This window comes from Camelus bactrianus, chromosome 34 (assembly GCF_048773025.1).
Source record: "Camelus bactrianus isolate YW-2024 breed Bactrian camel chromosome 34, ASM4877302v1, whole genome shotgun sequence".
In the NCBI taxonomy this organism is placed as follows: Eukaryota; Metazoa; Chordata; class Mammalia; order Artiodactyla; family Camelidae; genus Camelus; species Camelus bactrianus.
The window spans coordinates 1,380,505-1,405,174 of NC_133572.1; the positions used below are offsets into that span (position 1 = coordinate 1,380,505).

Consider the following 24,670-nt stretch of genomic DNA (forward strand, 5'->3'; position numbering starts at 1 on the left):
AGGGTTTTGAAAAGGAGTCGGAGACTCTGAAATCCTGCTCTTCACCCCGAGACCAGGAGAGGATTAGCAGCCTGTTGCCTCTTTCCATGTTCACCAAAACGGAGGACTGGGCGGCGATTCTGTGCAGCCGGCTAATCAGAGCCCCAGATGGATGTGACGCAGACGCAGACGGCACAGTCTGCAGCGCTCGCCGTGCAGAGCAGGCACTGCAGAAAATGCAGGGTGCGCTGCGCATAGACCCAAACAGCGGCGCTGCTAAACCCTGCAGGTTTAAAAGCCCTAAAAATACATTTGCTGTTATATGACCCAAAAAATGCCCACTGTAGCTAATCTAAAAGACACAAAGAGAAAAAGGAAAATCGCTGCAAATCCGTCCCACCAGCGGGAATCACTGTTGACATTCAGCTGTACCTGTTCAGCCCCCTCCCCCATGCACACAAAAAGCAGCACGCCTCTCCGACTTCTCTAACGCTTCTCTATTTCTGCTGCAACAGGCGTCCAGAAACTGCTCCAGCTTACAGCACATTGTAGTACCTGGTAGGGCATGTCGTCTTTTTCTGCCAGCTCTGCTCCGTCAGAATTTGATCAGGTATCTTTGATGCATTTTCTTCTTGAGATGAATTTTCCATGTTTTGTCTAGCTCCATAAAAAGTTTATAGAGACTTTTCTTTGGTGGTTCCCCCCCCCCCGCCGCCCCCACAATGATGCCCGAGCAAGGGCTTTGCAGCCAAGCTGCCTGGACCTGGATTCCAGTTCTGGTAGACGTGAGCATCTAAGCTGGGCAAGTGGCTCAAACGCTCCGAGTCTCTGTTTCCTCACCTTTAAACTAAGCGTAGCAGTACCTCCTCCCCGTAAGACTGCGGTGAGGTTAACCCGCTGAGCTAACACGAGGTGTGTCTTGGAATAAGTGCCCAGCGTGAAGTCAGTACCCAGCAAAGCTGAGCTGTCACCGCTGCTGTGAGCCTCCCTTCTCACGTCATTACGTATTATTCTAAAACCTAGTTTTAACTGGCTGCCTAGCATCCAGCCGGATGGATGTCTGACGAGCCCTGCACTGTTGGGCATCTGGGCTCCTTATGTCTGCACCCGATACCCCACACACATTTCTAAGCAAATTCTTCCCTCGAGTATGTAACGACAGCAAAGAAAGTATTTATCAACAAATTGTTTCTGATATCAAACTTCTCTCTTGTGAGATGACTTACAGCGACCTTGAAAACAGCTAGGACAGTGTTTCTCATGTCGTGCGGTACTGCGTGACCAACGGAGAGTCTTCTGCAAAGCAGCTCTTGGGAAGGGGGAAGGAGAGGGCAGAGGGCAAGCAGCACCCTGCACGTCAGAGCAGCATCCTCGCCGCCAACCGTAACAGGACCGCACAGCAGAGGTCCACGTGGACGGTCCTCACCTTAGAGCGTGACACACAGCCGCAACACCCGATGCCCAGGGCGAGCTTCAACCTTAAAAAGAGGCCCCAGTACAGCACCGCAAGTCCACTTGCAAGGCAGAATGTATCTCCAGTATTTCTTAGGAATGAGAATGAAAATCTCGCAGAAGAACTGATCACAGGAGACAGATAAGACCCAAGGTTACTTATCGGACCCATGGAAGTGAACGAAGAAACAGTCATAACAACTTACTTCACCGTTTCCAAAAGACATGAGGCTTATCAGTGTTTAGTTAGGGTTCCCGGGTCTGACGTTCAGAGATCTGGTGCGAAGGCAGCTCCCTGCAGAGCCGAGAGGTCGAGCGCTAAGTCCCTGACAGTGCACAGGGCCTTCGACGGATGTTCTCCAGACCCTGCAACCGCGCTCTGCTCCCGAGGAGCTCCTGTTCTAAGCTCTTCCCAGGACGAGGCCAGCAGGCAGAAGGAGCAAGCCCTTCACGTCTCACTGACACGGAAGGCACTTTATATCCAAATATGTTCCCTCTCGGACCATGCCATGTGCAGAGAGCTCAGCTCCCTCGGTCCCATGACAAAGAGTAAGAGTGTTCGAAGAAAGGAAGGAGGAAAAAAAAGACAGGAAGAAACTTGCTGAAGTAAACGTTTTTAGCTGTAAATGCACATCTATATCTACAGGGACACATACCATCCCAGGGGAAAAGGAGTTCGCCCTTTATTCTGCTCATCTTTTCTTCTCAGACTGAGATGTCGATGGCCAAACGACGTGGTACACAGACTACATTTCACAGAAGAACGCTTGGTTAAGCTAAGACACAGTGTATGTTGGTTACCCGAGCCCAGGTATTGCAAGAAAAGGTTTTAATTCTGATCAGAGGTATCTGGTTGTTCGCTCATCTTCACTTTCCGGTTTGGGATAACACTATTAGCCTCTCTAAAGAAGCTTCAGAAATAATGATACTTAGAAATATTCTGAGATGTTTTAGAAAACATCATAAATAAACCTTAACCTTACTAATTAGGGTCATTTCCATTACTAATTATCTTTAAGAGAGCATTAAGATGATTTCTGCCTCCATTTGTTAGACCTTGGAAATAACTTCATTATAGTGAATATTATCTAAACTTTAATTTGCTATATTGGCATTGGATAAACAAAATAGCATTACCTCTAATTAATCCAGGTTGGGGGCGGGGTCAGATTCAGTGCTGGTGATAAATTGAACAAAATTTCAAGACATTACTTTGAGCTTTATTTTAAACTTCATTTCATGAAAAAAAAAATCAATTGGCCATTGATTACTCTTGAGTTGCTCATGTTACACACACTTGACTGCCGAGCATCTCTCCTGCTGGGGAAGCGCGTTTCCCGCTGCCCGGGCAGCTCTGGGAAGGGCTGACGGGAGCTGTGCAGGAGGAAGCGGACGGAAACAGGACCAGAAGGAATAACTGAATGAGCCCCGGCACGGTCGCGTCAGGCCCCCCTCACCTCCTGCTTCATCTTCTCAACCAGAGTGCAAGACCCACGACAGAAACGTTTGTTTTCAGCTGATTTTGTTTTGATTTTTAAATAGATCAGTTGGGTAGTTTAATTTCAGTCCTGATCAGGACTAAAATGTGGAGGGAATAACCATCCTGTGCATTCTTTACGTGGTAGCAGACTTTGTGTCCTTCTGACATGACACTGCTCTCAGGTTCTGGCAAATAAGCACTAAGCTCATCGTGCACGTTTCCTGCCCCAGGTCTGGAAGTGGCCACTTCACCAAGGAGCTCACTCATTCAGGGGAGCCCAGCGGGTGCTGGGTGCTGGGTGCTGGGTGCTGCTAGAGTATTACTACTTCCTGGCTGTTTCAGTTGCAGGCTGGGAAAACTTGTTTTTTTTTTTAAAGGGGGAGAAAAATTAAGAATAAACGGTAATATTTTCAATTTAGATTTAAGAATTTAGATCTGAATCTTAAAATTTTTATTTAACTCTTCGATTTTATACTTTATATCTTTTCTATTATGCTGAAAAACCTAGGTTCCTAATAATAATGACATAATTACTTTTATTTGCTTTATCCATTAACATAATTCTTTAAAAATACCAATATCATATAATTACCATTAATATGCTTTCGAGATAAACTTTATCATTTCTTTGCATTATTTTTTCTTCTCGTTGGCATGTATCTTGCTGAGGACTCACAGAGAAACACCTGTACTATACAAAACATCAGCTGAAATAATCCCCTGCTCTGCGTGGCCACGTCAACAATTTAATAAGTAACTAGATTCATTTGTTTCAGTTTGTTTCCAAAATTCAAGAATTGCTTCCCCCCATTTCTGGTCTACTTTTATTTTTGATTATGTAAAACATCCATATAATTCTAGAGTCAAAACTATGTAACTAGCTACTTTCAGAGAAGACTTGCTTCCAAGCCTGTCTTCTCCATCCTATTCCCTTCCTCTTTTCACAGGAAATTTCTGGGATAAATGTTTAACTTATCTTTAAACTGTTCTTTATGTGGCTGTAAGCAAACACGCACTCTCACAACAATTCACGCCTTTACCCACTTTTCTTACCTAAAAAGTACAGGATTAAATACACTGCTCTGCAGGTTGCTTTTTCATTTAACAATGTATTCTAGGAACTACAGTCAATATCTTGCAGTAATCTTTAACAAAAACGATTACGAAAATGAATATATGTATGCATATGTATGACTGAAACCCTATGCTGTACGCCAGAAATTGACACACTGTTAACTGACTGTACTTCAATAAAAAATGACGAAATTCTCAAAAAAACCCCAACATATTCGAGAAGTCACTCCGTGTCAGTGGAGATGGTTCTCACCTCTTCGTGCGGCTGCACAGCGCTCCGCTGTTGGATGGACGGCAACTGCTTGAACCCGTGCGTGTGCCCCTGTCGGACGGCGGGGTTTTCTCTAAGCTACTGCGACAACAAACACTGCCATAAACACTACAGTAGCCCACGCTGAAGCACCTTGTATATGTATTATTTTGAAATTCTGAAAATGTATCTTTGGGACAGATTCCTAGAAGTGAAGCTTCTGGGTCAAAAAGTGAAAACACAGATAAACAATTTTGCCAGATGCTGCCGAAGCCCCCCCACAGGAGGCGTGCACTTTGCTTTCCCGCCAGGACGGTGCCGAGTGCGGGAAGCGTGCAGCCCTGCCCCCTGAGCACACTGCTAAAATCCTGATTTTGGCCGAAGGGCACCTCCGTTTGCCTGTATCTCAGTCTGAGTGAGGCTGAGCGTCTGCTCACGTTTACAGACCGTCCACACGTCTTCCCTGTGATCTTCTGTTCACACCTTTCAGCCGCCCTCCACCCCCCGTGACGCTGTTTGCTTCTCAAATCTTAGGAACGCTCTTTTTCAGGGATATTCGCCCTCTGTGACGTGAGCTGCAATTCTCTTCTGTAGTCTGGCCTCGCCTTAACTTCCAGAGCCCACGCTCTCAACGACGGCTCTAACCTGCATCCACTGTCCTGCCTTAACCCTATACTTTCTCTCTTTAGTTATTTTAAAATCTTTGAAGAAACATACTGCTTCTCCAGGATCTCAAGTCTTCAGAGAAGTAGGTTACATCTTCCTCTCGGCGGGCTGACTGAGCGCGTCTTCGGGGGACTTCTGTCTCTCCACGGGAATACTGCGCGTCGGGGTTGCTGAAGGACCCCAGGGGAGACACTGTGACTGCCTCTTCTGGGCTCGAATGGCGCATCGATTCTTATACTACTGCTTCAGGCGGGAGCTTCCCACATCAGGTGGTAGCACACCCTTCTGCTCAAAGCCTGCTGGAGGGGCAGGCTTCTGAGCTCTGACATCTCCCAGGGGACGTGGGTCCTTCCCCGGGCCACGTTCTTGCTCACGTACCAGCGGTAAAGGCTTGGCTGAGTCATCCGTCTTGCTGTCCCTTGTGTGGCACTCGTCTGACTGCCCTGTCCCACGGCAGAGGTTCAGTTCCCCTCCCCAGTTCACGTCACCCTACGGTCCCGGCTCCCTTCCCTGTGCAGACATTAAAACCCAGCCTGAGTCTAACTGGTCCCAACTGGTGATAATGCCCAGGGCAGCTGCTGCATCTCTGCCTTCCAGTCCCTCTTCGCTTTCGACACCTGCTGATCCTCCTCCCTCTCAGTGAGCGCCGTCTCGCACCATGAACTCTGAGAGGCGGTCAAAGCTGATCTAGTACCTTAGGTTTGGAACAAGAGCATTGCGGTGCCATCTGGACCCTCTGTCAGACTCTAATAATGTGTCTCCATGTCTTTTCTTCCCATGGATGGAGAGCCTGTGCGGCTGGGACAGAAACTCACTCGCCCACGTGTTAACACAGTTCCTGGTAAAACCGCAGCGCGTGAGGTCCTTCACGTACGCCTGTCAAATTCAAGAACCCAGTCTCCTCGGTTGGTTCATTTGGGACTGTACTGTATTGTTTTTCTAGCAATGAGCTTCGTATTTTGAAAGATTTTTCTACGAAATGACCTTTATTTAAATAATGTACTTTTCCATTTGTATTAATTAAAAATAGATATACTTACCAAACAGAATTGCTCATAACTGTGAAAAAGCCAGCATGACCACAATGAGCTAACATCAGCCAAAAGGAAAGAAAATAGACATTCCAGCTAACTAGCAGAGTTTTATCTCAAATAAAAACAACTGCTATTATTATACCAGCTTCAAAAAGGACCCTGGGATCCAGGAACTCTGGTTTACAAGCATTTATAAAGTTTTTTCCTTTGATTTCCTCATATGAGAAAGAGAAATTTTGATTGTAGATGTTCAGGTATTTATTTTGGTGCTCAGTGGGTTTTCTTTTTTTCTTAAAGCTTCATGTAGTTTCCTTCTCTTATCTCAAGGGTACAGTGGATACACCACCATTTATGGTATTAAACTTATAGGGCATCTGTTCTTTCAACATTTTCTGTATTTCCTACTAAAACTCTACTTTTCTTCCCTCTTGGTGGAAAGCAAAGAAACACACCCCCACACCGCCCCCAAAGTTTCAGTTTGCCTTTTTTTTTTTTTTTAAAGGAGCCTAGGTTTCTCCATCTCATTATGATCATTCCTTAATTCTTAGCGAGGTCTGTGTGGGATTCCCTGCTTCTCTGACACAGACACACGAGACAGCCGAGGGATTTTCCAGCAGAGGTCACGGATTTCCCTGAGCTGCAGACGGCCCTTCCAGCTGCCAGAAGGCACATAGCAGCCTCACCAGGTAGCCCTGGTGTTCACGTACTAACACTTTCTAGGTGCCACGCAGGCTTTAACTTGGGAGGAGAGCAGCCTGCATTCTCTCTCTCTCCCTACGAATATTAACGTGAGGATGAAAATATATGCAGCGTTTAAAACAGAAAATACTTGATAAGAAATTCTATGCTGTTCCTAAGTCTTGAGAGCGGTCCTGTTCCCGGCAAAGCCGTGGTGTGTGAACTCAGACGCAGACCCACAAAGCCACCAAGCTCTGGGAATGCAGTGTCTTGTAGGCCAACCTGCTCACGCCGACCCAGACCAATGCCTGACATGAGGCTGCATGAGACCCGCTATGCTGGACACTCAGCTCCTGACCACGGCCTGACTTCCAGCACGTACGCCTCACCCTTGCAGTAAACCGAAAGTAACCCTGTTCAGTTCTAATGCTGTAAAGATCACTTCTGCCAGCTGCATCTGCCCTCGAAGGAAACAGAAGTCCTACATTCTGCAAAAGAGGCAGAATGTTTCAGGACTATTAGCCGGATCCAGGGAGACCCATAATCATGGCTAAGGAAATAGGGAAACACAGATGTTTGCTGTTGTTCTAGAAGCCAGTGAGCAGGCCAGGGTCCGAGAGTGTCTGCCAGCGTTCAGGCTGTGGATTACACTCTCTGGGCGGCTAGTACACAGTAATTTTACAGATACAGAGGCCATGAAAGAGAGAAGTGACACTAAATTCCTTTACAAGTGACAGAAAAGACAGACACCCCCCTCTTTTTTTAATCTCAGATGGTACAATTATTAATGGTGTTGAATATCTTTTTTGTTTGTTTACCTGCCATATGTATCTTCTTTTGTGAACTGCCTGTTCAAATATTTTGCCCATTTTTAATTGGGTTGTTTACTTTTTTTACTGTTGAGTTGTATTCAAGTCTTATAAAGACATGCAATTTACATTTCAAAAAAAAATCTTGGATAGTGTTAACCCCAAGTTAACAAAATCATTTGCTTAAGGACTGGGCACAGACTACAGGTGCCAGTTACAGCGCACCCGAACTCAGCAACTTAGTGCTGCAAAGCAGAAAAGTTTAGTCTTCTGTCTTTAAATAAAATACCCCTTCCTTGGTAAAGGCAGGTATCAACTTAAAGTTATTTAATGCTTTTTATAGAGAAAAAATTTTCCCTCTGTTTGAGGAAGAGCTAAGCAAGCAACGAGGGTAATCTTCAAGAATTCTAAGCACTTTCAACACACATGGAAAGAAGATGCACTTCAGATAACAAGGATCAAAATTCTCAAAGGAAGAAGTTTTGAGGGACTTTTATGCTTTCTTTTTACAAAATCATGGTCCATGTGTGGAAAAGGAATGACTGGAATTGACTCAAGATATAAGTTAACTATGAACTGTACACCCGCGTGCATGTGCCCTGAAGTATCTTTAACCAACCCAGGGATGCGAGGCCGAGCTGGGGGCCACCACCCTCCTCCCTGTCCTGGGGGTCCTCATCATAAAAGGATCTCTCTGTCCTCATGCCCGCTCACAGACTCACACGTGGCTGAAGGGTTAAAATCAGGACATAACGACATTGTCTCTATTTTCCAAAGTTACTTCTTTTCTTTCTTTCTTTTTTTTTTTGCTGTGAAACTGAGCGAAAATAGCTTTTAGTCTTTTGTGTAAAGGGGAAGAAAAAAGAAAACTGACATTTATTAAAATCAGGTCTTTCTTAAAAAAAAGCTTAAATTGTAAAAAAAAAAAAAAAGTATCTCAAATGATCTCATGCTTATGGTTGTGGAAATTCTCCAGTTGTCATTTTAATACACTCAAGTATTTGAAAACCTTCGCTTTCCAGAAATAAACAAGAGGCATCAGGCCCAGACAGATCTTCGCCAGGAACAAATACCCACCCACTGAGGGTCATTTCAGGGGAACTGGTGGCTGAATAAATTAGTGAAATGGGACAGCGAAGCTCATCTGCTGCGAGAGGTGTCATCTTCTAACACACATCAGTACGTGACTGGGCAGTCGGGTGGCGATGAGACTGCGATTCCTAAAGAATCGGGTCATCTGAGTCCGGGCGCTGAAGTTCAGCTTCTGCTGGTCACTCAGACGCCTACCCCCAGGATGGAACCTCCGTCTGACTAAGCAGAGGAGGCAGTTCTGTGCAAGCCTTCCTTCAGGAACAGACGCTCGCCCTAACTCGCGCCTGCGGAGCCGGGGCGGACGCACTTTCCCCACCCCCGCCAGCGAGGACAGAAGCAACACGGGACACTGTCTACACGGGACACTGTCTACACGCTAGACGCGCGTGTACGGCCACTCCCACACCAGCACTCCCCTTAAGCCTCTTCTTTTCTCGGCCTCGATGATTTCCGTCGTCCTACTGTTCTCAGGTGCACTGCCTCTTCCTTCTGCTGCTCGAAGTTGCCTTTGAATCTGGCTGAGTAAAATTTTCATCTTGGTTCTTGTACTTTTCAGCTTCAGAATCTCTCTTCGGTTTCTTTTTAGATTTTCTGTCTGTTTATCGATATTTCCATTTATTCACACATCATTTTCTTGATTTTTCCACATCTTCCTTTAGTTCTTTGAGTGTCTTTAAGACAGTTTTAAAAAGGTCTTTCTCTGTTACATCTGCCATTACGTCTTTTTCAGGGATAATTTCTGTTGATTTATTTTTTCCTTTGAACGGGACATACTTTCCTATTTCTTTGTATGTGTGATTTATTTTTTTCTTGTTGAGTTCTGAACATTTGAATCTAATAATGTGGTATCTTGGAAATCAGATCTTTCCCCTTCCCCAAGGTTTGCAGTTTTTTAAATTTTTGTTTATTGTTTTTATTATTACTATTATTCTGATCGTTGTAGGCTGTCTCTGTGCTGAGGATTGGCCTGGGGTGTGAACCTTAGGTCTTCTCGGGTCTTTTCTGAGCTTTCCCCTGGGCATGCATGGTCACTCTCCAATTTTCCTTATATGCTCAGCTGTTTTGGAATGTCTTAGTCTTCAATGTCTGCCTCCCGAAACAGGAAAAAGCAAATAATGAAGGAGATTAGAAAGGGCGCCAGGTCACCATTCAGCCAGAGGAGGAGCCCTGCAACAGTGGCGGAGGGGCAACAACGATGGCGCCTGCCTCGGGTGTGCACCCCGGGGTCAGGACACAGATCCCCAGTGTCTGGAGGACAGCGGCCTTGCTGCCCACCCTGGCTCCCGCAAGGTGTGCAAGCTTTGTGTATACTGTGTACCTGCCTGCCTCGTGGCTGGGGTGGGGGACGGGTGAGATTCTGGGTATGGATCCAGCCTGAGGCAAAATTTCTTCCCATCTGTGGACATGTGACACTAGAAAACAAGGTACCAGTTTCTGAAGTATAACAGTAGGACAGGTAGGGACAGGGCAGGCGCACCCACTTCAAATACAAGCGGAGTCAAAGATGGCAGGCAGCTGGGCGAGAACCGGCTGGAAAGCTGCCTGCCTGTCCCGCAGAGCCCCGCCTGCCTGGTGTCCTAAGTAGTAAAGCACACAGGGAGGCAAATGAGGAAAGCGGTTACAAAGATAACTTGACCTTAAGGGTCCTCCACTCAGCAGAGACTGCAGTGAAGGGATGCTGAACACAGCAGATGAGAGGGGTGACCCTGCTGCGTCCTGTCACTGGACTCAGGCCGACGACCGAGAGGCAGCCGGGCTCGCTCACGCGTCTAGGGGGGTCTTACCGGGCGGCACGGCAGCGTGTCGGCTCTGCAGTCCGGGCACGTTTGTGAAGAACACACAGAGACTGCGACACAGCCCGGTCTCTGCGTGTTTCTGACGAACTGGCTAGTTAAGAGCTCCAGAGGCCTGAAACATGCACGTTCAAAACTGCTTTCAGAGATCCCATACTCCTAGGTTTGACCACTAGCAGGCTGCAATTTTATACAAGTCCGGGAAAAACATACCCAATTCAGAATGCCCTGTTCAGGAACGTGACTGGCCATACAATAAACTGAGCATTCTCTGCCTTGAAAACCAGCTGCCACAAATATTATTCTAGTACCAAGCTCAACGATGTACTTAGTTAATTAAATTCTTACATCGCATAAAGCCTGTGAAATACAGGGGGAGCCCTGAACCTCAGGTGTAACAGACATCCATTCTCTGCCCGTCAGAATTTTCTAGGAGCTTTTCAGTCTTGGTTTGCTCTTCTCGAGAAGGCGAACTGACTGATTCTTCAACGATTCTGCCATTCAAAGGGCATCTTAAACGCTGTGTAACAGCTTGGGGCCAGACTTCCATACGTCTGTCTGTGCATATATATATATATATGATCATAACAGTATTTTAATACCGGAATTATTTGTGACGGTTACTTAGTATTATCAGCACACAGGTTTTCAAACCTGGCTGCTTAAAAATCGGTCTGATTTCAGCTACTCTGAGTTCTCAGTCAACACTCTCTACCTCTCATTAATTCAGACAACTATTTCTAAGAAAACTGTTGAAATGCGAAGGTGTCTTTTGATATTAGGTGGGGAAGAGACTTTGGCCTGTCAAAACTCTGAGTTCTTAAAATTAAGCACAGCCCTTTACAGTACTTTATATATTTTCACTGTAAGTTAAAAATAAGGGCTTATTAAAGTTCTATTTATCCCAATAGAGAGTCACGGGGTCATTAATCATACGGCCAAAGGCTACCGAAATCTCTAACCAAAAGCACATAATGCTGGCAACACAGTTTGGTGTCGTGATCTGCAGTGACAGTGGAGTGACGGGATCTGTTCCGGACCCCGGCCCCGTCACTTGCTAGCTGTGTGACCCCAGGCAAACCACGCAGTGTCTCTCTCAGCATCTCCTCTGCACAACACTGGTGACCCCACGTCACAGGGCTGCTGTGAAGACTGAATGGGTCAATTCACGGGACACACTCAAAAGGCTTAGGTCAATAAATACTATGATCTGTGAACACTGTTTTCAAGAAAGCCAGGTCGCAGGACAGATGATGTAGTTCGGCCACACAAACGGCACTCCGTGACGGGTAGCGCAGTTCATCTGACATCACGCCTCTCGTCCTTGAAGACGCGCATCGTTAGTTCCACGTTCACTTTTAGTACGTATCCACGTTAGTTCAGCAGAGACCAGAAGAGGCAGCAGGGACCGATTCTGCAGCGTATACTGGTCTGAAGTGATTCCTTCTAAGAGAAGTTTGGGGGAGAAAGGGGAGCCGCCCCTAAACCAAGCTTCCTAGTTTTACTCATGCTTAACGAGATCCTCAGACCAAGGTCAAGGAGCACAGGAAATGCAGCCACAAATCACACCACCCGACAGGCCTGGGAGGAGGAGGAGGAGGGGCTGGGAGGGGAGGGGCTCGGGGCAGGGAGCCCAGGCTGATTAACTCGCATTCAGGCGATTCCAGAGGGACCAGGAAACTCAGAAGATTTATAAGTTCCCGGTGGCATCATAAAAGGTGGCAGCCTGACACTAGGAGGGCCAGCAAGGTCTGATGCTGGAAACGAAGGGAAGAAAGAGTCTTATCAAGTTTTTGTGAAGAATGTTCCTGCATCTGGAATTGATGATAAAGACGACGGAACAGATGGAAGAAAGGAGGCTGGGAGGGAACTTCCCAGCACCTCCCAGCCTCTGGGCTGCACCCAACTCCAAGCAAGCAGGACTCATCAAGACATCATCCACCTCTTTGTGGGGAACAACAAAGGTTTCGCGGGATGGTGAGCAACCAGGATTTTTTTTTCCAACTTTGAAATGCAATACTTACGACTTTCATAAAACAAGCAAATTTCTATAGACAGAGCTAAAGAATCCTTACATGTGTGCTTTCTTACGCTGCGTAACTGCTTCTTTAAAGACTCTTCCTAATGCCAGCAATTAGCAGATACTATAGGTACAGGTAAATACACTGGTTTGTCAAAACACGGGAAACACAGAACTCTGCACCTCCCAGTTAATTTTACCTGTCACCCAATGCTACAGACGAGGAGGGTAAAACCCAGGGAGGTGAGTTAGGGAGCCTGCGGCCTGATTCACTAAAAAAACAAACAAAACAAAACGAAAAACAGTAAGTTAGTTGCCAACACTTAGATATCAGGAGCCTTGTCAAAAAGTACAAACTTCCAGCTGTGAGACAAGTCGGCCCCGGGGAGGTGGTGCGCAGCACGGCGGCCGCAGTCAACAGCTCTGCACTGTGCATGTGGAGGCCGCTGGAGTGAGGATCTTAGAAGGTTTCATCACAAGAAAAAAAATTGTAACTACATGGTGATGGACTGTACAGTGAACTCAACGTGGTGATCACTCCACATAGGTACATGTACCAAATCATTATGTCACACACCTAAAGCGAATCTAACGTTACATGCCAATCATCTCTCACTAAACAAAGACTTATTTATGTGGATTCTATGGGGGGAAAAACAGACCTTGGGTAACACGGGGCTCACGTGCTGTACGGCCACGAGGAGCTGGGATGAAGAGTGGCTGCCTCTGCAGGCAGAGCGCGCCCCCCCCCCCCCCCGGTCCACGCAGGCCCCTCCCCGGTCTTCACACCCTCCTCACGCTCACTCCCGACGCCTGCTGGGCCGCGCGGCCCTCGGGCGCGGGGCTCTGAGGTATCTGACCAGCATTCTGGCAGCTGGGAAGCACTGCACACAGGCCGATGGAGATTACACACTTAGTTTAACCGCAGTCGGAGCTGGAGCAGCAGGTACAGAAGGGAATCCCCACGTCGAGGACCCGCCACGCCAATGAGAGCAGTGCGGCCGAGAGAGCGCGAACCGCCAGCTGCCGGACAGCGGGCGGACATCCGTTCCCCCCACCACATTCAGCTCATGCCCAGTGGGCGATGAACGTGCGGATGAGAAAAGCCGAGGATGGCTTTGCTAAGACAAAGGGGAGAGAAAAAACAACCGATTGAGGGCGAGGAGATTCCAAACTGCAGAGATGAGTGTGGAGGTGAAGATGAAGGGTGAGACTCAGCTGGGGAAGCGGGAGGCGACTCTGGGTGGGGGACAGTGAGCGGAGCCGGTCCTAACGTCCGTGATGGGTCACAGGGAACACTTAGCACGCAAACCATCGGACTGAAGGGAGACAGGGAAAATGCTCGCCTCCTGCTAATTATCCCACGTCAATAAGGGCTGCTGAACCATTAAACAGCGCCTGAGCCGTGACCTCCTACCCGTCACCTCTGGGGGCCGTGCGCCCCAACGAGACAGGCGGCTTCCACTCCTTCCGACCACAAAACAATGGTCACCATCAGGAGATGAAGCCCTACGGGACAGCGGGCGCTGACGCAAGGCTGCAGCAGCCACGGGAGAGAGCAGCCGAGCCGAGCACAGCACACAGACGGCGGCCGGCACCCCGGGTGCACGGTGGCCCGGTGCGCGAACGCCCCCAAGGCCGGTCTCCAGATCCGGACCGAGAGCCCTTAGAGAGACGGACAGACGCCTGCTGCACTCTGCCTGTGCCCCGCAGCTTCCGCGGCGCTCGGGCTGCGTACTTTCCCTCTGTCCCCCAGCAACTCAGGGGCTCTCTGCAGCTGTCCTCCAGCACCGCTCTCCTTTTACAGGATGTAGACTAGCTTTATGGTTCCCTCCCCAGTGCTGGATGTCACTTTCAAGCTAGTTTTAATGCTGTGACGAATGGCTTTTTCCAGTCGCTCCAGAACTGGCCCTTCCTGCAGACAACGCCCCACGAGCCCCCGGCGCATCACCGCGCCCTGCCCGCTGTGCCCCCTTCTCCAGATCTCCTTCTCCCTGGACACGCCGCCCGGCCCTCAGGCCCTCCCGGGAGCGGGGAGCACACCCTCTGCAGCCGGTGGAGCGCGGGGGGGACACAGAGTGCCGAGCTTCCCGCGTCCAGTAAACAAGTGCGCGCTATTTCCCAGCCTCAGGCCTTGCTCCCAAGCATAACGGAAACCGAGAGTTGTTCAGACAACACGGAATAACAACCATTTAAATCAGTTAGTTACAGCTCTTAAAATGAGACAGACTCAGTGATAAATCGCTGATAATTTTTTTTGTTCAGTTTTCCTGGGTGACATCAAAGAAGTACATCTTTTTTTGTCAAACCAGAAAATGCTTATGTGACAAAATTCCTAGAAATGCTGGATAAAGTGGTTGAACCTGCAATGAAGGGCGGTCCCTCTGCCCACGCTGCTGTCACCGGCACCCAGGAGAGGGCGGCAAGTCCGCGGTGAGTCCCAGCCCTTCCGGGTGATCCTCTTCACCCCACGTGAGGGCCCAACAGGCCGGCCACGCAGGGCGGCTGCAGGCTTGGACCGCCTGCTCCCACCCACAGGTCGGGGTCCCGGGGGATGAAGCCCCCTCCACAATCACTCTGGACTTGAAGTCCCCACACACTCAGGGTGCTCACAGCTTCGGGGGCTCTGGGCGGGGCTCGCAGGAGCGGCTGGCAGACCCGGAGGCCTTCCTGTCAGAGCCCCGGGTCCTGCGTCTCTAAGACACAAGAGCCACGCTACACTCCGCTGTTACTTTGTATTTTGTTATTTTGTAGCTTCGAGTTTGTGTTGTTTCTCCTAGTAATTCCTAAAACAAGGACAGATCACACAGTTTTTTGTTTGTTTGTTTCAAGCTCTTCACAAGCAGATCGAGAGGGGAGCGGGCGGAGCATAAGTACGTACTTTCCCCGCGGCGCCGGGGCACAGGTGCGCGTCGTGAAAACGGGACAGCACCGTGCGTGTTGCTCTAATTGCTAAATGACCTTTCTAACTACCGACCCCCTGGAATTTCCACAAAAGATGATGATAAGACTGAAAAGATAACTGGTTCTAATTCTGGTTCTGCCCCTCAGTCCTGATGGGAATTTAGCTGAGAAACTCCCTCTTTGGAGTTTCTGCGCTTGGCGATGCGGTGAGGGCGGGGAAGCAGCTGTGCCCAGCGTGTCACAGGCCACTGAGAAGTCGTAGCCGTTTTTATAGTTACTCTTCCTCTCCCCTAATTCTGAGGTCAGACTCGCGCTGGACACGAGGAAGAGGTGTGAACGCAAAGGGAAAGTCACAGAACTGGAAAGGAAGTGCACGGAGTGCGTGCCCAGTGCTGACCCCTTCGCGCAGGTGGGCATTTAACGACGCTCTTCAATGAGGAAAACGCAAGATTCAGGTCACCAGTTCGACAGAAAAGCTGTATTTCTTCCATATTACCCAAGAAAACACTCATTTCTCCCAGCTGCCCTGAGAAAGACGCCCTCCTCAGAGGAGCAGAGCAGTGGAGTGAACGCAGCCGCCGTCCTGAGAGGAGAGTGAGGACCGCAGGTCCCGAGCCCCTTCGCTGCGTGCCCAGCGTGCGCGGTTCCGCTGGGGAACAGAAGTGGATCTAAATGCTCGGGGCGGTGATCTTACTTAAATTCACACTAACCCTGTGAGGGCATATAAAATGCGACGTAAATTTTGTAGATGAGGAGTGTGAGCCTCAGAGACCCACTCCCCATCTGTGTCACTGGTGAACGGACCAGCCAGAGTCACAGCCGAGCTGATGAGCTCTGGACGGGGCCGCTCCTGGGAAGAAAGACCTTCGTCTTCCCTTCGGAGTGTCTGACACGCAGCACGCGCCTGATGCGTCGGAGACAAATGGGCAGACACAGTGGGTGACGGACGCAGGGACGCGTGCTGAGGCTGCGGTGGGAGGGACGGCAAGGCCAGGGACCCCCTGCAGGGTGGTCTGGACAATCAGAACAACTGGTTAGACTCCAAGTGTCTTTAAGGCAAGACAAGTCCACACTGTCGGACATTAACCCTAATGCAGAGGGTCACAAAATTGCAGCTGTAAATGAGTTTGTTTAGATTCAAACCAAATCCCTTCAACCTGCACTCAAGACACTTCAAAATGAAAAGCGACAAAGAAACCCCCCGGCCTGTCCTGAACGCAGGGGCAGCGCCTGACCTCCCGCTGATGGCAGCTGCGTCAGGGAGGCCCTAGGTTCTCGGGGTGGAGGGAAGGAAAAGGGGCTGAGACCAGGGCCGGCTGGCGGCCCAGAGACCCCCCGGGGCCGGTGCGCTGGCACCCACCAGCGGGGTGCCTGCTGGTGACAGCCAGGCCGCCTCACCACGTACAGTGGGAGCGCGGGCACCAGCACAGCGCCTGGACCCGGTCAGACCGCCGTTCCTCCTCCTTCTGTCCCTCGGGCCCGGCGCCTTCCTCTGATGCGGCCTCTCCCAGGGCTGCTTTCCCATGACTGAGTCCTGGAGGCCCGTTACCCCAGGAGTGGGGGAGCAAACCAGGACCCGCCTACAGGGTGACCCCCTAGTCTGTAACTCCCTTGTGCTTCACCTCCTTCCGGCATTCGGAATCGCACACAGAGGCCAAGGCCCCACCGGGCAGCGGCAGCCCCGTTTTAGGGGCGGGTCTGGTCAGCGCTGCCCACTTCCTTGTTGGGAGATGGCCTTAGACTCAGGCGCATTCTTGCAACTCGACGGCTAGAGCTTCAAGTTAAAATGACAGTGATGCCACATCCTCTTTCCCAAAGCCACCCCTCGCCCAGAGGCTAGTGCGCACACTCAGAGAAGTCAAAGACTCAAAATGCCCGGTTCCCACTTGCCACGGCGTCCCAGACTCACGCTGCGAGGGTGAGCAGCGCAGCGCTCCGGGGACGGGGGCTCCGGGGGAGGCCACCGCTGTCCTCCTGCGTGGCTCACCCCACCACAGGACGCCCAGGGCACACGGCCGCGCGCAGAGGTACTCGGGACCTTCTGGCCACTCCTCTCTGAGGTTATAATGAACATCTTCACCTTTCACCCAAGAAAGCACACGGTTTTGACAGCCAAGTAACCAGAAGCCGCTGTGAATGAGACACAGCGCTGGAGCTGCAGGCTCAAGTTCTACCCTACGTGGTGTCCTGAGGTGGAAGGACTTCAGTCACGTGTCTGTGTAGCAGGCCTAGCTGCTTAGGAGAACCGCTGTTGCCCAACACGTGCACTCACCAACCAGGAAACGCCTTTCCTCAACACCCTCCAGCTTCACGTTACCAGCTTTTCTCCCTGACAGACAGAAACTGCGTACACATCCACTGCACGTCTGTCAGGGGTACAGTGTGACGCTCTAATATGTGAACATGTTGTGAAGCCGATGGACACATCCATCACCTCGTGTAGGTACCTTTTATTCTGTTTTATTTTTTTGTGAGAACACTTAAGAACTTCTCTCTTAGTAAATTCCAAGTGCACGACACAGTATTGCCACGCTGTACACTAGACCGCCCGGGCGGTCCTGCAGAACTGAAGCTGTACACTTGGCCTCCACCTCCCCAGGCAGGGGGCAGAAATCTCCCCACTTCCCGCACCCCGGCCCCGAAACTACACCTCTATTCACGTTATCTGCGGTGATGAGCCAATCTCAGTGTGGACTGCGGGACAGATGCCTCCAGTAATGAGCACGTTCTCCCCATCTGACTCAGCAGGCACCCCGACACTGGCGGCGTCCTCCTCCCGCGACACGCGATTTTAGACGCTGGCAAGGGTTTCTCTCACTCGCAGATGAGCAGCGTGCTGTCTCCTCTGCGCACCTGCCCATCTGGCACCCCTTCTGGTACTTTCTCAGCAAAGTCGGGCGGACGTTATTATTTATGTAACGACATCTATTTCTAGGCAGCTGTGATGGTCCACAGAGGAAACACCTTTGCTCTGTAAATACTGATTCTTGCTAACCTGAACATTAACTATCATGCTGTCGGTTGTGACTGATCCCCTAAAGCAGGAAAAGAGAAATTCCTTCACTTGAAAAACCCTTTCCTGATCGGATCGCTTCAGGCAGAAGAGCAAATCTAAACGGCCAAGCTGCACAGAGCACGTGCAGGGGCAGGAAGGGGATTCCGCAGAGGGCGCGTGGCGCCCCTGAGGGAAGAGCAGTGGAGAGGAGGAAGAGGCCTCAGACGCTGAAAGCCAGCTTTCTCCTTATTCTCAAAGGGGGACGTTTTCTCCTCCCGCTTTAAAAATTTTGGTAAAATACACAAAACGTAAATTTTACCATTTTAACCACTTTACAGTGTATAGTTCTGCCCAGCAAGTAATTTCCAGTGTTGTGCAACCACCATCAAAGGGGAGATCTCCAGCTCTCGCTTCACAGATGAAAGGCCTCGCGTAGTAGCGCGCATTACATTTGCGCAGAGTTTTAAGTGGAAAAGAGAAGGGCAAAACCTTGCTCTCACCTTCAGAATGCACCCGGCCCCAAGTAACAGGAAATCATTTAAATGAAAACAGACTTGGTGCCTTCGGTAGGAGGAATCTGACTGGATGTGGAAAACAAGCCTTGCACCAGCGGGTGGCAGGTACCCCACACCCCTGCCGCCTCCTGGGCATGAGCCTCTGGACCCGGAGGTGCCACTAAAGACCCCAAGAGCCCCTGCAGACACCTCAGATCACTTCCAGGTACCACACAGGTGTGGGCGCTGTGGACCCCTGTGGCCCGACTCTCCTGAGAGACATCATCAAAAAACAAAAGCCTTTTGCATTTCAAATGGGCAGAATTTCACGCAGCCGTTGCAAAAGTTAAAAAACGTTCTCATGAGACGTGTGACCTCTTCCAAACCAGTCCTCCTACCGAGAATTCTCCGGAGACTGTGAGGACTGAAGCCTCTGCCAGTGAGGGTGACTGAGACGAGGTGGGACGGGTAACCCGAGACCGCGACCTGAAGGCAAAGGCCGGCGGGGACGCGGGCGCCCAGCCCAAGGCGTACCTGCTGCTTGAGCTGCTGCACAAGCCGGTCCTTCTCCCGCTTCAGGGCGGCCACCTCCTCCTGGGTCTTTTTCTTTGAGGACGAAAGCTCCAGGAGAGCAATGTTGGCGTCTTTCTCACTGATGGCGGCCAGAAGGGCTTCCTGCCTGCAAGAGAGAGAACGCCCAGACCCTGGTGAGGTGCGCACAGCCGTCCTCTGCAGTCACTGTCACTGCCGCCCCCACTTTGTGCGGGACGAAGCCAATGGTCCGTGTGGGCAGGAATCCCATTCGGGAGTCCCTGACTCTAAGCGTCTTCAGCAGGGGGTTCCACCGACCCCTTAACAGAGAGTTCCCACGTACGGCTGCAGTTAACTCTGAAAGTAAACAAAGCTCGTGACTTTTTTTTTTTTTAAGTAAGAATTAACCTGTCATTTATACATCTTACCATGTGACTCATTCTTTTGATAAGTATTCTGCGGCTTCCAGGTAAACTGAGGCACCACGAGCACTGAAAACATTTTTATGTCCAGAACGGACAACAAACTGTAAACGTAAGGAACCAGGAGTGAGGACATCAGCCAGCCGTCCCCGGGGCACGCGGGACACCTATGAGGCCTTTTATCGCAACAGTGCAAACGAGTTTCCAGTCAAGGCTTTATTTGGCAATGATCTGCACACTTTTGAAGCAACAATTTAAACTTTACAGATTCCTTGTGGTTTCGCTATTTGTTGGTTCGTATCCAGAAGGAAAAGAAGGTGGGATTTAGTGGGGGGGGGGGTGTTGAACATAAGAAATGTACAAGATAATCAGAATGCGGTTGGTGAATGACCTTACGGTCCAAACGCACCCCCCCCAATAGCTCATCTTTTCTGTACGTCATCTGGAAGGAGACAGGTCTGATTTACAGGAACTGTGTAAGTGGCCTGAGCTTTTGACCTGAGGAAATGCTGAATCTCACTGAGAACGCACGTTAACCTTGCTTCTGTCTCTTGTTAAGATAATCGGGCTTCAACAGCAGGCATATGGAAGAGCTTGGGCTCAGCCACAAACTCGAAGCCTATCTTCTGAGTATTCTGACGGTATATTCCGTATTCAGACGGGCAGATCCGGGGAACTCTGAGCAAGCAGCACTCACAAACGGAGGATGTAGGTCTGTTTACATCACGGAAGTGAGACCTGCTTAACGGGTCTCTGCTGCTGGAAGGGAAGATTCTCAGTGACCCCCGTGTGACTTCCCACTGTCCCCACTCCAGATGATTCTAAGAAATGGCAGATGGCTTGCCCCAGGAAGCTCTCGTCAGCACCAAAGGGATGATGATGGTCTAAATATATTCTCTGACCACTTGAAAAAGTATGTTAAGTGGAGAAATGAGCTTAAAAGTGAAGAGGTTCAAGCTGGTCTCACTCTGCAGTTTCCTGCTGACATCTGCTCCCTTTGGGGAAGCCTGGAGACTGACACACGGGAAGGAGAAACGCACGTTCTCAACCAACGGGCTGCACTCTGTGCGGCGACACTCAGAACCACGTGTTCAGCGCAGGCAAATAACAGGAGATGAATGAGAAATAATTACGCTGTCCAGTTAGACGAAGTCACGAGAACGTTTGCTGAATGCAAGATAAAAGGTGAGAGGATCTGAGTTCCAGTCTGTGCTTAAGGAAAGCGTCATTATATGAAAGAGTAAGAATTATTCTGTATTGCCAAAGCATCTTGACTGAATCCCAAATTCTTTTGTAAGTGACATGCCTGGCCAGCTAGTGTCGTACTGTTAATCTCTGAGGTAAAATGTCACATTCCCAAAACGCAATGCAGCAGGTGACAATTCAGATCCTGAATTTTAAGATAAAGTCTGAGCCACTGGAAGAGTGCCTTTTTAACAAGACATATATTTTGAAGTTTTTTCTTTTTTCTATGCAATTCAAATAAAAATTTTATTTTGTGGGGGAGGGCAGAGCATGTGCTCAGCACGCACAAGGTCTCGGGTTTGATCCCCGGTACCTCCCTCGATGCTATCTATTTTTACTGAGTGTTGATGATATATTATGAACTGAACAGAAGCAAAATTCCTCTCCCACATCCCAGGCTCTCACCCTCTAAAAACGCCCTAACAGACGAACATGCCGCTGTCCTTTCCATTTTAAAACTCCTCGCGATACTGACTTCTGCACGTCTGTGTGCCTAGAAAGGGCAAATCGCAGTCAAGAGAGTAGAACGCCATGCCTGCACGTTGTCCCTGTGAACGCAGAGGCCCCGGGTGACATCAGGATCCTCTGCGGGCTCATCAGCTTTAGGTTTTCTTTTGTTTTTGGAAAGGGACAGGGATAGATAGCACTGTTCTTTTGTCTACAAATTGGGTAAATTTGAAATGGACACCACGGGGGAGAACAAACTCTTGAAAAAAATGTGGAGGGTAGGCACAAATACTAAAGCTAATAAACGGTAACAGCCATCTGACTTTTCAGGAGTAAGAAAAACCCTTGGTCCCTCAGTGTGTGTGACGGCAAAGAGTATGTGGTGTAGCTGAACTCGGGGGCTCAGCTCTACAGAGAGCACTCAGAAGTGTCTAAAGTCAAACATTTTTAAATAGCCTGTTTTTCAGAGGGAATGGAATTTAAAGTGAAAAAAAAAAAGCAAACAAGAATTTTATTCTAGTGCCCACCTAGTAATGTAACTGCTTCTTTGAAAAAAAGATACTTTCTTTGTTTGGGGGGAGGGGGAGGTAATTAGGTTTCTTTGTGTAATTTTAAATTAATTTTTATTTTATTTTTATTTTTCAGTGGAGGCACTGGGGATTGAACCCAGGACCTTGTGCCTGCCAAGCACGCCCTCTGCCGCTGAGCCATACCCGCCCCCCTGAAAAAAAGATGCCTTCTGATAACAAAGTAATAACCCTTCATTGGAGAAAAGCTGAAAGATACAGAAAATTATACAGAAGAAAATAAAAATACCAGAAATAGTTCCTTTCTAGCTAGAGCCAAATACTGAGACTGAAAGTCAGCTGTTCTAATACCAATACGGCTACTTCGGAGGCAACGCGCGTTGGTGGGGATTAGCGAGTGGCTTTGGAAGCTGTGCTGAGGCCTCTCCGAAGCAGAGGAACGCGCACGGGCGGGACCCTTCTGACTCCGCCTCCGTGAGTCCTGAGCCCAGAGGGAGAAACGCAAGCACACGGATGCGAAAGGGGGTACGTGTGCCCCAAGCCCGGGGCAAGACGCTCTTGCTGCCAATCACTCCCCTGGTTCTGCGAGTGACTCCCCTCAGTTAAAGAAAAGGAAGAAAGAGGTGAGGGAACAGAACCTTTCAAAGTGACTAGAACCCCCTACTGCATGCTAACAGGCCCCCCGACTGCAGAGTGAGCAGGCAGTAAGAGAAATCCAGCTTTCAGTCACCTGTCTACCCCTCCATCCCTGGTGCTGTAAACTAACAGGTAAGAGCACAGGTAAGCCTGCCCTTTGACCTGCAAATTCTAACAGAATCAAGATGTCTGTAGAAGTACTCTGAGGTGGCATCCGAGCTTCGAAAAAAAGGAAGACCCTCCCCTCCCCGTCCCCTCCCTCCTTCTAGCAAAGTTCAGAAACAGGAGGCAGATATTCAAGGCAAATGGAACTCAAAATCCTGCTGGTAATTCCTGGATGGTTGGGAACAGCGTGTCAGCCCTCTCTTCCCTGCACGCGAGAGACACAACCAATGTTGGAACGACAGTGGTTAACATTTGAGACGGAGTCCTCGGTAAGTGTGCGTGTTTAACAGAAACGCAAGACGGGGAGGAGTGTTCTGTCCCGGCCTGTGCTGCGTCTCCACCATCTGCATCTCTGGTCTCACCACCACTCTCACTGCCCATGTCACTTTCATTGGTTTCCTTCCACATCAAAGGCTTTGTTTGGTCTAATATTTGACCAGCTACAATTTCCCACCCACTTCTTCCTCGCTGTCCTCCGAGGACCCTGTGTGACTGAGTCACCCCCGTTTTCACTCAGGCTTACGCCACGCGCTCCACCTGGAACCCTGGAGCGCTCTCGCCTTCAGGATCCGGCTCCTCGCCGCCTGCAAGCTGCCCTGTTCAGCGTCTCCTTTCAGCCCCGTCACAGTTCCAACCCCACTGGCAGCGCCCGCAGCATCCAAGCCCTGCAGAACTTCCACACGGCCGCGGCGGCTGCTCTGACCGTATCATGTGGCTAGCTGATGTCTTTAAAACTTTCTTTCAATGTTTCTATAAGTCTTCTATTCTTTCAATTTATTGGGCTGCTAATTTTTGAAACTTTTAACTTTTTTCTTTTTTATTGTGGTAAAATACAGGTAACATAAAATTCACCACCTCAGCCGCTTTGAAGGGCACGGTTCGGGGGTGAGTGCGCTCCCCCCGCCCGCACCGGCTCCAGACCCTCCTCTCGCAAAACTCAAACTGCACGTGCTGAACACTCTCCGCTCCCCTTCCCCATGGTCCCAGCTCCACCCTCGACTTCTTGTCTCTGTGAATCAGGTTCCTCCGGGCGCCTCACGTAAAGGGAACCCTGAAGCGTCTGTCCTTTGTGACCAGCTTATGTCACTTAACACACGGTCCTCAAGGTTCATCCCTGTGGCTGTGGGGGTGGGTGGTCAAAACCGCTTTTTTCAAAGCTGAACAATGTCCACTGTATGCAGACATCACTCTTTGTCTGTTCACCAGCTGATGGACATCTGGGCTGCTCCCACCTGTTGACTACTGTGAATGCCCCTATATTTAATTTCTAAAATACATTATTTTCCTTTGAGAGTCTTGGTGCATGACTGTGAACACCAGAAGCGTGCAAATACAGTTAAGTTTCTGCATTGCATGTGCCTACACCGTTTACATTTTCTTTTCTTTCCCTGCAGTGACTCTCCAGACTCCAACGCTACCTGCCAGTCTTCCTATTTGCCGGAGGCCTTCTTAGTTGCTGCTGGGGCACAGGCTCCACGAAGGCAGGGTCTCTGTCTGTCGAGCTCACCGTGCGGCCCGGGTGCCAAGGACAGTCCCTGCCGCGAGCGGGCACTGCACAAACGCGCCCTCCCTCTGGGCCCCCCGTCACCTGCGGCAGTGGTCCCCAGAGGCCCCAGTGTTGTCCCGTTTCTGCGCTGTGGGAACAAGCACTGCCTTTGGTGACACAAGATCTACGTTATGCCACAGTGCAATAAGCAAAGAGACAACGGACAAGGGAATTCTAAGCACGTGAACGTCAGTCCTAGCTGCCTACCGAGGGGGGCGTCTGTGAGGGGGAAGGAGGTTGACTTGCAGAGCCCGGGAAGAGCTCAAGAATGAGCAAGACCGTGGCTGCGGACGGCTGTGCAACTCACAGAAGTGTATCAGACTTGCTGGACAAACAGTGGTTCTCAGACATGGCAGAAATGATTGCAAGTGGAAGTCTGTGCTTAGCTCCTGACCAGCCGCATCTGAACTTCAGAGGATGTCCAGTTATAC

General features: G+C 49.7%; 1 protein-coding gene across 20 annotated transcripts in view; it reads right to left on the reverse strand.

Annotated features, from left to right (window-relative positions):
- ERC1 (ELKS/RAB6-interacting/CAST family member 1) overlaps nucleotides 1-24,670 on the reverse strand; it is a 295,017-nt gene that overhangs the window by 43,672 nt on the left and 226,675 nt on the right. For 16 of the 20 annotated variants that reach the window (XR_012503917.1, XR_012503916.1, XR_012503919.1 and 13 more), the window contains one exon: nucleotides 19,255-19,399. The exons of the other annotated variants lie outside the window; for them this stretch is intronic. Coding sequence is in view for 7 of the 16 variants with exons in the window: in XM_074357283.1 (XP_074213384.1) it covers nucleotides 19,255-19,399 (145 nt within the window). In the remaining 9 variants the exon portion in view is untranslated. The remainder of the gene's footprint in view (nucleotides 1-19,254; nucleotides 19,400-24,670) is intronic. 20 annotated transcript variants of the gene reach the window in all.